At 38.6% G+C, this 14,810-nt stretch overlaps 2 protein-coding genes and 1 pseudogene across 3 annotated transcripts; 1 reads left to right on the forward strand and 2 right to left on the reverse strand.

The window, feature by feature from the left end:
- Positions 1-2,448: 2,448 nt before the first annotated feature.
- LOC131309682 (xyloglucan O-acetyltransferase 1-like) lies at positions 2,449-3,565 on the forward strand (annotated as a pseudogene).
- A 613-nt stretch (positions 3,566-4,178) lies between these two features.
- Positions 4,179-6,231, reverse strand: LOC131312135 (uncharacterized). Of its 2 annotated transcripts, none has more exons than XM_058339891.1 (2): positions 5,932-6,231; positions 4,179-4,511 (listed from the first exon to the last, which is right to left on the reverse strand). In XM_058339891.1, exons 1-2 carry the CDS (start codon positions 6,182-6,184, stop codon positions 4,315-4,317), a joined length of 450 nt encoding a protein of 149 aa, XP_058195874.1. In that variant the 5' UTR covers positions 6,185-6,231; the 3' UTR covers positions 4,179-4,314. The 2 variants fall into 2 exon arrangements, with proteins under 2 accessions (XP_058195874.1, XP_058195875.1); XM_058339892.1 differs by having other exon boundaries at positions 4,179-4,533; positions 5,932-6,230.
- A 2,715-nt stretch (positions 6,232-8,946) lies between these two features.
- Positions 8,947-10,515, reverse strand: LOC131312136 (EPIDERMAL PATTERNING FACTOR-like protein 8). Its single transcript, XM_058339893.1, has 2 exons — positions 10,249-10,515; positions 8,947-9,297 (listed from the first exon to the last, which is right to left on the reverse strand). Exons 1-2 carry the CDS (start codon positions 10,325-10,327, stop codon positions 9,050-9,052), a joined length of 327 nt encoding a protein of 108 aa, XP_058195876.1. The 5' UTR covers positions 10,328-10,515; the 3' UTR covers positions 8,947-9,049.
- Positions 10,516-14,810: the final 4,295 nt, after the last annotated feature.

Below are 14,810 nucleotides of genomic sequence, written 5' to 3' on the forward strand. Positions count from 1 at the left end.
TGAAGCTGGTCAGTCATGACCTGTAATAAGGTCGTTGGTGAATTGGGATATGTATCTTCAGCAGTGATTTTATTTTATTATTATTATTTTTTTTGGTCAAACGAAAATTCAGCAGTGATTTTATTTGTCATTATCTCGTCCTCGATATACCTTTCTTCGAGTCATTAATGAAAGTTTTCTTGTTAATGACTGTAAGTTACAATGACTTTGCAGGAAAATGATGCATAATTAACAAAATCTTTCATGTTGCCCTCATTTTTGAAGAAGAGGAGAGAGAGAGAGAGAGCCCAAATTGATTGCGAAGAGAGAGAGAGAGAGAGAGAGAGAGAGAGAGAGAGAGAGAAGGCCCAAATTCATTGCGACTACAGCCCCAAATTGATTGCGGCTACAGTGCAAATAGGTCCCAGTAATGGTTTTTGGGTCGTATGAAACTGTTACACCTCGATATACCCGTGGGAGAGAAAATCGCATGCTTATCGGACCGGTTCAGGGCAAGTTCCGTTGGTGGCACTTACCTTCTCACAATCTCAACGAGTCGGTTTATTGGTCACCGTTTCTCGATCAGAGCAATGCATGCATCACGTTTTTGCAAGAACATGGAATATATGAGAAAACAAAAACTTCTCCTTCACGCCTTCATATTCAATAGACCAGAAGATTTGTGAGATTAGTATTTTTTCTAAATAATGGAAACGTGTTTGGTGGGGGATACGGATACTTTGTATAATCTTTTTTCAATTTGAGGCATGCATATTTACACTCAAAGTGATGAGGACCCACCCAAACATCCTCATACCCAGATATCATCGTACCCAGACAGTTTTTTTATAACCCAACTATCTGGGCTAGTTTATGCGCACCTCAATTAATCCCAGAGGACCAATTCTACCGCTCACATGCGGGGGTCCCAATTAAAGCCAGAGTAAAACTTTGTATGAAGTACTAGTCCCAAAGAAGTTCATAACACCTAAGAGATTTCGAATTTGAGACCTTGCAACCCCTAAGTCCTAAGTCTCATGCAAGTCTTGATATCATCACATAAAATACGGGGTAGTGATTTTCACACACCCTTTTTTAGCATCCGCACTCTTTTTTTTTTGTCCTTATTCATGTGAATTTATTTTGTTACCTTTCATAAGTTCCCTTTTCCACAAATGAAGGGGTATTGGGCAATAAAGTAAATTCACATTAAGTAAAGACAAAAAAAAGAGTGTTACAAGGTGGTCAAAGCCCAGAACTTAGAGACTTGTTCTCTCTTAGGTTTCTGTACAGAGTTTTGTTTTGTTCTGACTTCAAATGGGCTGATGGTGGGTTTGATCCAATCGGAAATTAGTCGAGACTGAATTATAAAACAAACCCTATATTGTGAACTACTAAACCAGCTAGATTAGTGACACTCTCTCTCTCTCTCTCTCTCTCTCTCTCTCGGATGTGTGTGTGTGTCAGTGTTTCGAACCAAAGCAGTTCCTATTCTCAAGTTTCTCCAATTCATGAATCTTAACAGAAACAAAAGAACCAAAAGCTGAGGAAATACAAGGTCTAAGATGGGTTTAACCAACCCATCAGAAGAGAAACCTATATGCCTCTCAAAGAAGCTCATATCCTTTACTTTTTGTTGTCTCCTTTCCATAGCTCTTATTCAATTCCATTTCTCCGCCTCACCCTTTTCTTTCTCTTCAACTGAACAGCTTCTTCGAAATAAGCCAGTAGTCAGTACCACCACCACCACCTCCTCCTCTTCAAAAGGTATTTACAACACATACATTATGTTTAGTACGTTTACCCGTGTACTGTGTATGATATGCACCCCTTCATTTTTATAGAAATTCCTAACATTCAATCTTGAATATATCGTATTAAAGTTCATCATATTTTGCGCAAAAAGTCATAATTAACATCAACCTTGAACTTATAGCATTTATCTGTAAGGAATATTGGTCTTGATATTTTATGCAAGTGCTATACATACCGCACAGATATTATGAACTTTTATACACATATATGAAGTGCTTCTATACAATAGTTGTGATTATGAAGTGAACTCAAGGGGATGAATATCTACACATGCCAACAGGGTGCACTGTAGCACTTCCCTTGCGAATACACATAATATATATGTTTTGTAGACCTCATACTTCAAAAATGATAAGTGCAAATACACCATATTATGGAGTTCATAGTTTGCCGTTCAAAAAAAATGGAGTACATAGTTCAACCTGGTTGATTAGTCACCTGTAACACAGTAACTGTAATACGGCGACTATTAGTTAGGATATTCCTTTACCAGAGTCATGCTATTTGTCACCATCCCGTCCTCGATGTATCCTTCTTCGAGTTCATTAATAAACTTTTCTTTTTGCCGACAAAATCAAATACGGTGACTGGTGCAGATTTATCACGTAGGATAAGTGACAAAACTAACAAAATCTTTCATACTGTCCTCCTTTTTTGGTAGAAGAAGAGAGGGCTAAGGTCAAGATTGCATGCGACTACAACAACGGCAAATGGATCCCAGATAAGTTGGGCCCCATCTACAATGGCACAAGCTGTGGTATAGTAACAGATTACCAGGATTGCACAACTAATGGGAGGCCTGACCTAGGTTACCTAACTTACCTCCATTGGAAGTGGAAGCCAAATCAACGCAACATTCCAAGGTTTGAACCCAAAGTTTTCCTCCAAATCCTCAGGAACAAACACTTGGTTTTCGTGGGCGACTCCTTCGCTAGAAACCAGGTGGAATCACTTTTTTGTATGCTAGCCACTGTCTCTACTCCTCACCTTGTATATAGTTACAACACCGGTGACAAAAGATTCGTGACAAGTTCCGTCGCTGGCATTTCCCTTCTCACAATCTCAACGTGTCAATTTACTGGTCACCGTTTCTTGTACATGGAATCGAAAGAAGACGGTTTAAGGATTACTGTAGACTCTATTTGGATTCTTTGGATGAGCAATGGGCGCCTGATTTGGATCAGATGGATATGATAGAGATATCATTTGGGCATTGGTTACCCCAACCGAGCCTTTATTTCTTTGGTGATTCAGTACAAGGTTGCCATAAGTGCACAGGCCTAAATTACACTGAGGTTGGAATTTATGGCGTTTTTCAAAAAATACTTAAGACTACCATTGATTAAATGATTGACAGGCCGGGAGGAGGAAATGGCAAGGGCATTGATGTAATTGTGACTACTTTTTCGCCCCACCATTTTGAAGGCAAGTGGGACAAGTTTGGCGCTTGTTCTAGGACTCAGCCTTTTAAGGAGGGAGAGAAGCGGCTCGAAGGGATGGAAGCGGAGATGAGAAGAATCGCGGTAGCAGAAGTGGAGGCCGCGAAGATGAAGACTAAGGAATTTGGAAAAATAATAAGGTTGGGGGTTTTGGATGTGACAAAATTATCATTGATGAGAGGAGATGGGCACCCTGGTCTAATCCATTTGCTAATGGAGTTAAAGATAGGATTAAAAATGATTGTACCCATTGGTGCATACTGGGTCCTGTGGATACATGGAATGAGATATTGTTAGATATAATGAACAGATGGGAGAATAGCGGATTCTAATTTTTGGTCGAGTTTGGCCTAACTTCACCCAACTAGGGTTGTTGAGCTACATCCACTGTGACTACGGTGGTTCAGGTTACAAGCCATAGCAAAACTAGCATCAATGAAAGACACCTATGAGGCTTCATATACTCAACAACACACATCCCTTTAAAGAAAGGATTACAATATTATGGCCTTCTAGACTTGATGATTGTAAGGCACGATGGAAAGACAGAGCAAAAGACTTCGATATACTTGTCTAGTTTACACAGCATGAATTGCTTCTCCACACTCAAAATACATCACCTGGACTGAATGTGAACGAATGTAAAACACTTGCTAATGTTAGTCGTTTACCAATGCCATTTCAACTTCACCACTCCCAACTCCTCCCAAGATATACCCCATTTCCAACTTCAAAGAGGGAATAATCCTTAACTTCGTAGCTACTATATTATAACCCATAGGAAATCCGTACTTTGCCGTCTTGACATGTCTGCCATAGTTTCATTTAGTAACCAATGCTGCCCGCCTATTGATACTTGCAACGTCAATAGGTAAAATTGAGCTTTCAAAAAGTTACTTGTGACTAAATTCAAATCGATGAGAAAGTCAGCCTACCATCCAGGTCTAATCTGAATGATTTACTTGATTTATGCTACTTATAGGCAATCTACATTATCAAATGGGTCCAGAATATTTGAACAAGTAAGAGTTAATAAAGGCAAGTGCATATCCCAAATTTACCGAACTATATAAACTTTTGCTCATGTACATATACTATCACACTGTCCCCCTAACTCTTTATAAAAAAGTAGGAAACTATAAGTTCTTACTAACTCATCTTCGAAATCGAGATCCCTTGCCCGGCCCATTGTTATTCCTTCCATCCCATACTGAAGACCAGAAGAACAGAGACATCCAAAAAAGAACTGCAAAGAAGATCTGTACGGTGTCTTGCAACCTAGCAAAAGTTGCCGTGAGGCCTGTTACAGAAACAACAGAGGCTAGTGAAAGCTAAACTTCAAAGCACTTAAATAGAACTGATACAAAACACATGAAGACCATGCATACTTAAGAAATGGAGTCGTGAATTGAAGAATATAATAGCTGCAATCAGTCTGGTAGGAAACGACAAATTTTATTGTGTACTACATGATGGAATCCCATAGAATTTCTCAAACATCTCATCGTACAGAATCAAGCAGAAAAAAATTTTGATATCACCAATATATCGCTTCTCGTACAGTGTTAAAGCAACACTGGCCCAAGACTCGAAAAAATGAAGAAGCAATTTAACATGTTCTTCACTATTTGAAAAATCCCAAAATCTCTAGTGTTATATTTTAGGGAGCCGAAGACTTCTTCCAGGAAGCATGCAGTTTCAGAATTCTTCTACAATTGATTAGTTCACACTCCCTCCAATAAATTATGAAACAAAACTAACTCTAGCGCCCAATAAGTCTTACTAAAGAATGACTAAACTGACCCCCTGAGGCCTGACAACTCTCATCCACAAATATGTTGGATGACTTCAATGGTCAACTAAACAACCCTATGAGCCTTCTTACCGCATTTTACATGACATTTGTGCATTATCTAGCAAGTCCCCACAGCAAAATTGCAAAGCCAATCAAAAGTTTAAATACTACAACCTTACATCCATTGATAATTCTCACAACAACAGAAGTTATTCCTCCACAAAAGGTGCAACAACAACAATAATTACAGTATCCAAGTAATCCCAATCGATAGGGTATGGACGGGAAGGGCTAAAGATAAACCTAACCTTTAGGCAAAAAGGCATAAAGTGGCAGCTCTTGGAAAAAGTCCACCACTCAAATAGCACCCCTATACCTCCACCATCAAATAGGGTTGCAAACAAACCGAGCTGTTTGCGAGCAGTTCAAGACTCGGCTCGTTAGTAAACGAGTCGATCTTGAGCTTGAGGTTTAAGCTCGTTTAGCAATCGAACGACAGAGCCAACTTGACTCCTTTGTAAAAGCTCGGTTAGTTTGAACCAGCCGACCTTGAACACTTCAAGCTCAATTATATCGGCTCAACTCGAGCTCTGCTAGTTTTGAAAGAACCAAGCTCAAACACTTCGAAGCTCGATTATTTCAGCTGGACTCGAGCTCAGCTAGTTTTGAACGAGCGGAGCTCGAACAATTCAAAGCTCGATTATTTTGAACAAACCGAGCTTGAAGGCTTGAAACCTTGGCTCGGCTCGCTTGCAGTCTTAGTTGAACCCGAAAAAAAGTAAAACGAGAAATACAAATTCCTGTTTTATTGGTAAGTAGTACCTACCATTCAAGAATTCAAATACCTCCCAGAAAAGATATTAAATAAATTGCTACAGAGTAACACTATGAGAAACAGAGTACCTTCGGAGGGGGAAGGATCCTTTCCGTTGGGTGGTTCAGATTCTGGCGGCGGCTGGCGGCCGGGACTAACAGCCCGGCAGCGGCAGGGGTTGGAGGCGGACGGCGGAGTTGAACGGTGGAGATGAATTGGGGGAAGAAAGTTACGATTGTTAGAATTGGTGGTGTTCCTATTTGGAAACGCCGCGTGGTGCTGGTGTGTTGACTGTACGTACATGGTTGTGGGAGGAGTCCGAGGAGAGAGAGTGAGAGCCATTGGGGAAGAAGGTGCGAACTGTAGCAAGATTTCCAGTTCTCAGTTCTGGTTGTATTTTATTCGGCTGGTTAAGTGGGCCGGGCTAGATCTAGTTGGGCTTTCTGGATTTTAAATGGGCAACGTTGTACTCGGATCTAATTGGGCTTTCTATAAAGGGGTTTTTAGAGGCCAACCATTTTTATTTTTTTAAGCTTTGTCTTTAAAATAGTTATTTTCCATATTATTGCTACGGTGCTGCCCAATATAGTCCTGACTCATTATTTTGGACAGAAATACTCCTCGATTCACATAACACAGTTCACATAGAGCAGTTCAAATAATGCAGTTCACATATGTAGTTTACACAGTATAGTTCACATAGCTTCACCACACACTAAAATAAACAGTTCACATATTCTCAACATACACTTTACATAGCCCACCACACAGTTTACATAGCCTCTACACACACTAATTTGCTTTGTTTGGATTGGAATTTGAATTTTTTTTTGAAAAATAGTAGGGGTAATAAGTGGAGAGAGTTAAAGAGAGAAATGTTAAAAGTAGGGAGAATTTTTTGAAAAATTCTTTTTAAGTTGCAAAGAGAACAAAGCAAAAATACACAGTTCACATAGATAGCTCACATAGTCAGGCCTGAAGTTGAGATTTTTCGAGGCTCTAAGCGGGATTTGAGATACGTACAAGATATCCTTATTGTTTGGTGGCAGAGTGGTTGTACGACCCCTTTAGTACCTCAGGTAGTGAGTTCAAGCCTCGAAAGCATAATTTCAAAACCTTTTTTTGACGGGTTCCAAAATTGTTGCCTTAAAAATTTAAAGGGGCCAGTGATCGAACTCGCGATCTCATACCCAAAACACCCACGCCTGAGGGAATCTAGCAGTAATATTTTTAGTGAGTTGATTGATCACCATACATACCCGTTTCTGTCAACAATTCCGGCTTCGCGTGAATAAGACGGGGGGATATTCAAATTGGGAGACAAACTTTCGGCAGGTCCAGGACAGGTAGTCAGCTGATGGGATTTGCTTCCTTCCTTCCACATGGGTGTGGACCCAATTGCTAACATCCGCCACAGTAAATCATCATCTCAAACAATTATTCCTTTTTTTCCCTTCTTACCTCCTCTCTTTTCCTCTCCAGTGATGTAAGAGTTGTTGAAAACAGTTTGCCGAAAGAGATGGCAGTTCCATATATGCTCTAATAGAGCGTCTCAGCATGAGTAAACATGAGCGCGGTTATGAAAACGTCGTTCAAAAGCATCACAAACCTACTCTAATTCGTGAGATGAGGGTCGAAAGTTCGAACGCAAAGTAGAAATTGAGTGTTAGTGCCCTATCAAAAATCATGTGACTAAGTTTGCAAGTACTTATGCACCATTGTGCACGCTAAAGGAACTAAAGTTTCATCTTCGAGTGACCATTGGACAGGGAAATTAATCTCTGTGGAAGGACTATTAACAATATACTGTAGTTTTTTGTTTTGGTAGATCAGAAATTCATATTAACAATATAGTTGAGAATGCATAAAAATTGCAATAGTACATTAACAGGAGTTCCAGTCTGCGAAGGTAAGAGGATCATCCTCAAGGGATTGGTGCCTGGTGGGTTGGTTAATACCCGAAACTTAGAAAGTTCTCTAATTTTCCCCCCTTCTAGACTTCATGTTCGAAACGTTCTAGGTGTTAATAAATTTTCTTGGAGTCAATCTATATGTAGAAAAACCTTTAAATTGAGCCCCCGTTAGGAATAAACTAAAAATGCGTATAAGGCTATAAGCTAACTCATAGATATTCCTCAATTATCAATAAATCAATAATAATAATAATAATAAAGGTTTGGAGGGTCATGAACCCCCTTCCCAACCACTACCTCCGTTTGTATGTAGTAGCTACTCACGTGGTGTAGATATTTATAAAGGGACCAGAAGAAAGAAATAACACAAAAGAACCTTTACCGGTGGTTAAAAATCACATTACAAAACATAGTTTTTCCCGGCAGAAAATTAGAATGGGTGCGAGAGGATGACCAAACGCATCACAAACTCTTCCGATCTAGGCTTCCTAGAAGTGTTTCTATCCTCCTCGAGACAAAGGAGAACAAAGGTGAGGTATGGAGATTTGTAACACAAACCCTAAAAGCAAGCTAGCTAGTATGGCCTTATTATACTTTGACTGAGGGAGCACTACATTTGTTGTGCTTCTCTTCTACTACCTGGCACAAAATACTGTAACGTTTTGACCTTGGGTCTACAGCTTTTTTAGAGCCCTTCCAAAAAGGATCAGTACTGTAGTTGATTTTACAAGCTGAGACATTGTTATAGTGTTACCAGAGAGACATGACAATTGACATATTCGTCTTTGGATCGATCCATTTGTTGTATACAAGATAGCATATATTCCATCGAGACAGAAAGAATTAAAAAAAAAAAGGCAAAGAAAACAGAAAAAAGGGTCCTTGAATTTTGGAAATTAATGCAATATATTTCATGAATAGAGCGATATAGCACCTTACAATACACACATAAACGTAAAACAATTACAGTATATTATTCCTCCGCTAAGAGATTAATTTAGACCTCATTGCCGCGTGGTATACTGTATCGATCTTCCGATGAGATCCATCCCGGGCTCATTCATTAATGTGACTAGCTAGAATTGTTTCGTGAGTACAATTTTGATCGTATTAATGGGTCTGCAATGGATCTCAACAGAAGAGCACAACACCTTGTTGTGCCTCCAACGTACTCACAACAGAGCCACCAAATTCGGGGAATCATTTATACCATTAAAACCAACTGTACATACAAACATATCATAGTTCGTACAAATAATAAAACAAAATACATTGTACCACAAATGTATGAGAATCAAGGCTGGTAAAGCTTGTCTCCACATTTGCATTTCCATGAGAGGAGATAGTAAGGGTCGTCATCTTCTCTGCGAGATACTGAATCCGATATCTTTGCGAATTCGCCTCTTTTGTTGTTGTCATGAGGATGAATAATCACCAGAGTAGCCATGCAAGGCCTGCAACTCATGCACTTGTTCACACACCCAGGTGGTCTTGATCCTATCAGCATTTTCCTCTGCTTCAGACTTGACCATTGCAACCCCGCTGCCAATTTTGAAAACCATAAGCACAACACATACATGTATATGGATAAATATACACGTGTATCAGTATGTGTTAATACGTTTAGAGAATTGCAAAGAATTTTAAACTTGGTGCAATCGATGGTATACTAACAGGCCCTTTGGATTGAGAGAAAATTAGAGAAAGAAAGGGGAGAAAGTTAGATTTGGTGAGAAAGAAAAATGGACCTATGAAGATCAATATTTTTTTTCTTAAATTCTCATCCTTTCTCACCTACTTAGTTATCCAAACAGGAGGGTTGGTTTTTCCTTCCTTTTCTTTTCCTACCATTTCTCACAATCCAAACGGGTTGCAAAGAGTGAGCTTGCTTCAATTCTTGATCAAATCATGGCTATTTGCTCTGGGTACGGTACGTAGCAAAACTGTATGCATACGCAAAGTGGCAGCTCCAAAAACTAGATTGATACACGGGGCCTTGGCTTTAGTTCAAGAATCATACAAGAAAAGAAGAGTTAATCATGTGTTTTAGTTTAGCAGCTAATGATTGATTTTGAGAGCACAAAACTTTGTAACAACCCTAACCCGATCCTAGGGGTTAAGCCAAAACAAAGCGCGGATGGAAATCCCACCAAAGCCGTATCAAGTAACAAACCTTATAAGCAATGACAAAGGAACAAAATATATATTCAGCGGAAACAAAACATATATTACCATATCGAACATCACAGGTTATATACATGGTTTTCCTTGTCAACCACTCAGAGCTGTGCCTTCCACATATCTTACAAGATTCAACTACAAACAAACAAGTCTCTAAAGTAGAGCTTCAATATCTACAACAAAAGTACAGGTCTTATATTTACACCCTATCCACACAAAAGAGTCCATGTCAACCCTTTAATCTTCGCATCCTAAAAGGTGGAGAAAAATACATAAGCTAACACTTGTATGAGTGCGGAAGAGGCCTTTTACCTGATTTGGATGGCAGAAATGAGAGAGAAAATATCAAAATCAGAGTGACTGCGAATTTCAGGCCGCATGGAGCCATCATTGGCTATGGAGACCTTAGATATGCAATGGGAATTTTGGTGTGCAAGAAATGTGGTAGCAGTAACAAAGGGATGTTTTGAGAGAGAAGAAAGAAGAAGAAGAAAGAAAGAAGAGGATTTCTTTGTCAAGGGATTGGGTTGTGTGTTTTGGACACTTTTTGTTCACATGGCCAAAGTTATATACTGTGTTCCATCAGGGGAGACAGCTCCAGATGCCAAGACATCTTGACCATTTATTAAATGCTCTCAACTTCAAGCATAGGAGTAATTGAATTCGATATCTGTATTTGTATATTCCATTCTTGTTTTTGGGAAAATTTTGCTCTGACTTGTTAGGCTTTCTTGTTTTCAACTGCAAAATGTGGGCATTTGTTGATGTGTTCAAGCAATGGCATTCAATCTCAAATTCTTAATAATTCGTATCGCAAACGCACTCTAAATTGGTTCGACCTTCGATTGTAATTGAAAAACATAATGTATAACCTATCACCCAATTAGTCTTTCACCATTTTGCATCGTCGTGTAAATGAATAATATTACACTTCATTTTTCTTTCCTTAATCATCATTCCCGATTAAGAAATATTTTATCGCATTCGAGCGTGCAACAAGTATGAGCTTACAGGCTACCAGTTAACTGAGTGCTTGGCTAAAGTTTATGTAGATTAGAGGTTCATGAACTCTCATTACCACCACTTTTTGTACTCCTAAAACAATTCTTGCATTTCCTGAAAAAAAATGCAGGCGACAGCATACGTATAGGGCAAAAGGAATGGGAGTGCTGGTGTTTAAACAGTGTTCAATAGTAGAGTACTATTTACCACTCTCTGTCTCGCGGAAATTTTTTCAGTGTCGAGCGGGTATCACGTGGTGTCCGCTTGTGCATTCGAGCCGTCTATTGCGTGTTTGAACAGCTCAGATTTGGAGAGAGAAAAAGGAGAAAGAAAGTGTTGGGGTGAGAGGAAAGAGAGGGTTTCAATCCGAACTGTCCAAAAGTGTATTGGACGGCTCGGATGCGCCGAGTGAATACCACGTAGGATATACCTGCTCGGCACTAAAAATCACTCCTGTCTCGCAGTGAAATTTGTATAAGTGTTAGGTGGAGGATTGCGAATTCAATGAGGAGATAAGATTTTGGACTATTGTAGGCTGCGTTCTTTTAAAATTATAAGTCTGAGACTTATTTCGATATTTTTTTAATTTTCGTAATTGTTTTGTTTAGTTTTCTATCGTAATTTTTGGGGTTAATCGTTCGTCTCGACAAGATGAATCGAAAAAGTATAAAAAATATAGACCGATGTTGAAAAAAATTTAAGGAGAGTGATTTTACCACTCCCCAAATTGTTAACGGGGAGTGCCGTAAATAATTTGGGGAGTGGCAAAATCAACCCACATTAATTTTGGCACTCTTCTGGGGAGCAATGACGGATCTATGCATATGGGGGCCACGGCCCCAGCGTCCTTTCGGGTGAGTTTTTTTTTTTAATTTTAATATTAATATTAGCATTTTTTTTTGTTAATAACACCTAAATATTGTATTTTGTATTAAATGCTATTTAGACATTTAAATTCTTTAAAAATGTGTTCGTTTTGGATCCAAAACCCAATTTTTCTTTCTGCGTCACGGTCTCTCGCAAGTTTTTCCCTCAATTATTTATCTCATTCCTCTTTCTATCCCTCTCTACTTACTACTCAAAAAACCTCCTTCAAAATCTAAACCAAACAAACTATTAGATTTCTGAACCTTGAAATTTCAAAATCTTGTCCATAGTTCGGTCCCCGCGTTTACAAAATTCTGGTTCCATCCCTGCTGGGGAGAGTGCCATTAACAATTTGGAAGTGGCAAAATTATTTCCCAAATTTAAATAAAACGGCACTTTAGACAAATAAGATAGCTGTTTAGTACTTTTTTCGTCTTTAGTGAACTTTTTTCTACTTTCCGTAATAATTTTGTACTTTTTAAATTCCTCTTGTTGAGACGGATTAATCCAAAAAATATAACACAAATATAACAGAAGGGGGAAGGGTTTTGTGAACTTTTGCAAGTCTTTCTTGTGGACTTTGTAGTTTTCTAGACATTTAGCTCTGTTTCAAAGAGGTGGAAAACTAGCCACCTCCTTGGGAACTGCATCTATTTTCTCCCCAATTCAAAGACACATTTCCAAGTTTTTTGTTTTCCTTCGTTTTGTCACGCACCAGTGCTACAGTCATCGCACAAGTTTTACTGCACGCATGTGAAGCTCATTCCGAATCTCACAAAAATACAAGAAAATTTCATAAATTTAAAAATATTTTTTTATTGGGCTTTGTAAAAAAATCAGCTCCAATGAATATCGTTAAGTATTGTTTTTAAATTCGTAGGGACGAAACTAAGAAGCCTAGACTTTTTGTTTGTCATGGACTTGGGAGGTAAGAATGGGTGGTCTCATCCAAGGGAACCTCAAAAACCCAATTTATGTGAAGCATTCAAGAAAATCTTCATTCCACGTGAAGACGTATTGAATGAAATATTAGACCGGTAAGTCAAAGTTCTTGGGTAATTCGGATTCGGGATTCGAGGAAATTGTGTGTTACGGGACTTGAGCAGTGACGGAAATTTACCCGCGACATAATCGGTGCCTTACAACTTGAATTGTATGATGTAATCGACTCATGGCATTTCTCAGGTTTCGCCTTAATTATGCTGGATACTCTAAATGAACATGTGTTTTTAAGGATGTCCAACGAAATCTTACGAAATTGGTATCTTCGCAATTTAGAGAACCCGTCTTGAGGCCTTAACCTAATGAATTTCTATTAGTTTTAAATTAGTTAATGGATCTCATCTCTTGTTTCTAGTACGTATCCATACTTAATAAAATTAACAGTTTTATGATCAATGCAGTACTTCTTATTATATCTACCAATCACAATAGGTTTTCAAATAAAAGAACGCAGAATGACAAACTTTGAAAAGACTATATAAATAGGTTGAGTTGAACCATAAAATTAATAATTCATTTGCATTTTTTTTTATATTAGCTCATCAATTTATTTTCCGGAAAGGCACAATAAATAGTTGATTTTCTTTTATGAAATTAAGCACTCAATTACTATCATATAATTTACAATAAATCAATTTCAAGTAACAAGCCCTTACTGGGATCTGGAAAGGGTGCAAATGAGCAGAGGTGAGCCAAGATTTTGAACGTTCAAGCTCAGCTCATTGAAATTCTTTGAGCTCAAACTCAATTTGAGTATTGGATGAGTATGTATAAACAAAACTAGACATAAGTACCGTTTTTATTTTCATAAAAACCGAGCTACAACAACCCTGAGTTAAGCTTATTTACTAAATGAGTCAAAATTCTAGTCAATCTCGGCTTGTTTAATCAACGAATCAAACCAACAAATCTGTAACAAGTCGAGTCTCGAACCGTTCATTATTAGTAGCCAATGTTGGGGTTTGGTTGCGGCCTTCGATAATCTGGCCATCGGAATGAGATTCCAATGATTGCAACATCCACGTTGGGTGGTCCCAGACCTTGTAAACCATTATTGGTGGTCTTTCGTTTGCATGAGACAAGAGTTTACGGTAATTCTTTCCGGATGAGGTGGAAGCCCCATGGTTTCCGCCACTTATTGTTGGTCTTATTGTGTGCTTATCATAAAAATTTGAACTGTTCATTTTGTAGGATCCGTAAAATAATATATTTACACAAAAAATCAGCTTAATCAGACATCAATGACTATATCAAAATTAAATTTTGATTTATAAAATAGATGGTTTAAATTAAAAAAACTAATGACAGAATCAGACTGTCCATTTTATAAAACATTCAATTTTTGATATAACTATTGATGTTCGATCAAATTGATTTTTGACGTGAATATATTAATTTTTAAGCGCTACAAAATTAATGGTTCAAATTACTACATTGAATATTCGGCAAGGCCCGCAATGGACGGTAGCGAAAATCCCATCATCCGGATATATACTCTTTGAGTTATACTGTAGTAGATTAGATTCGACGTACCATGATCAGGGCCGATCAGAACTTTAAATCGTTGGATGCGGACCCTTTATCATACATCATGATCCACAAATGGGGCCTGCAGTGCACAAGTACACAGCATGCGTGTTGAGCACCATCTTGGCTAGCTGTTTGGCCTTTCGACAATCCAGATTTCATCTCAATAATGAACGATTGAGAATTGATCATTGCCGAAATGAGATCTGAACCGTCGGATGACTGAATTGACGACCTAGATTGTGCACAATACGCATCATTAAATCTGACGCCAGTAAATAAACTGATCATGGTGCCTCTTTGCATCAGGGTCCGATCTCCTTTGTCCTGAAAACCTCCACACCTCTGTACCGAGAGATTTTTCGCCCGTTGAGTTGTGTGATTTTAAAAGCCGAAAAACACCTCGGCACACGGGTTTTCAGTACGGAGAATCCTACCTCCTCTGCATCATGTGTGCTTCAAACCACACCTGATAA

Source organism: Rhododendron vialii, chromosome 12a, assembly GCF_030253575.1.
Source record: "Rhododendron vialii isolate Sample 1 chromosome 12a, ASM3025357v1".
Classification (NCBI taxonomy): Eukaryota; Viridiplantae; Streptophyta; class Magnoliopsida; order Ericales; family Ericaceae; genus Rhododendron; species Rhododendron vialii.

Coding starts and splice junctions, on each gene's coding strand:
- LOC131312135 (XM_058339891.1), bottom strand. CDS start 6,184: ATGGCTCTCACTCTCTCTCCTCGGACTCCTCCCACAACCATGTACGTA. Junction 4,512..5,931: donor GGATCCTTCCCCCTCCGAAG/GTACTCTGTTTC, acceptor AACTTTTGCTAG/GTTGCAAGACACCGTACAGA.
- LOC131312136 (XM_058339893.1), bottom strand. CDS start 10,327: ATGATGGCTCCATGCGGCCTGAAATTCGCAGTCACTCTGATTTTGATA. Junction 9,298..10,248: donor ATTTCTGCCATCCAAATCAG/GTAAAAGGCCTC, acceptor CAAAATTGGCAG/CGGGGTTGCAATGGTCAAGT.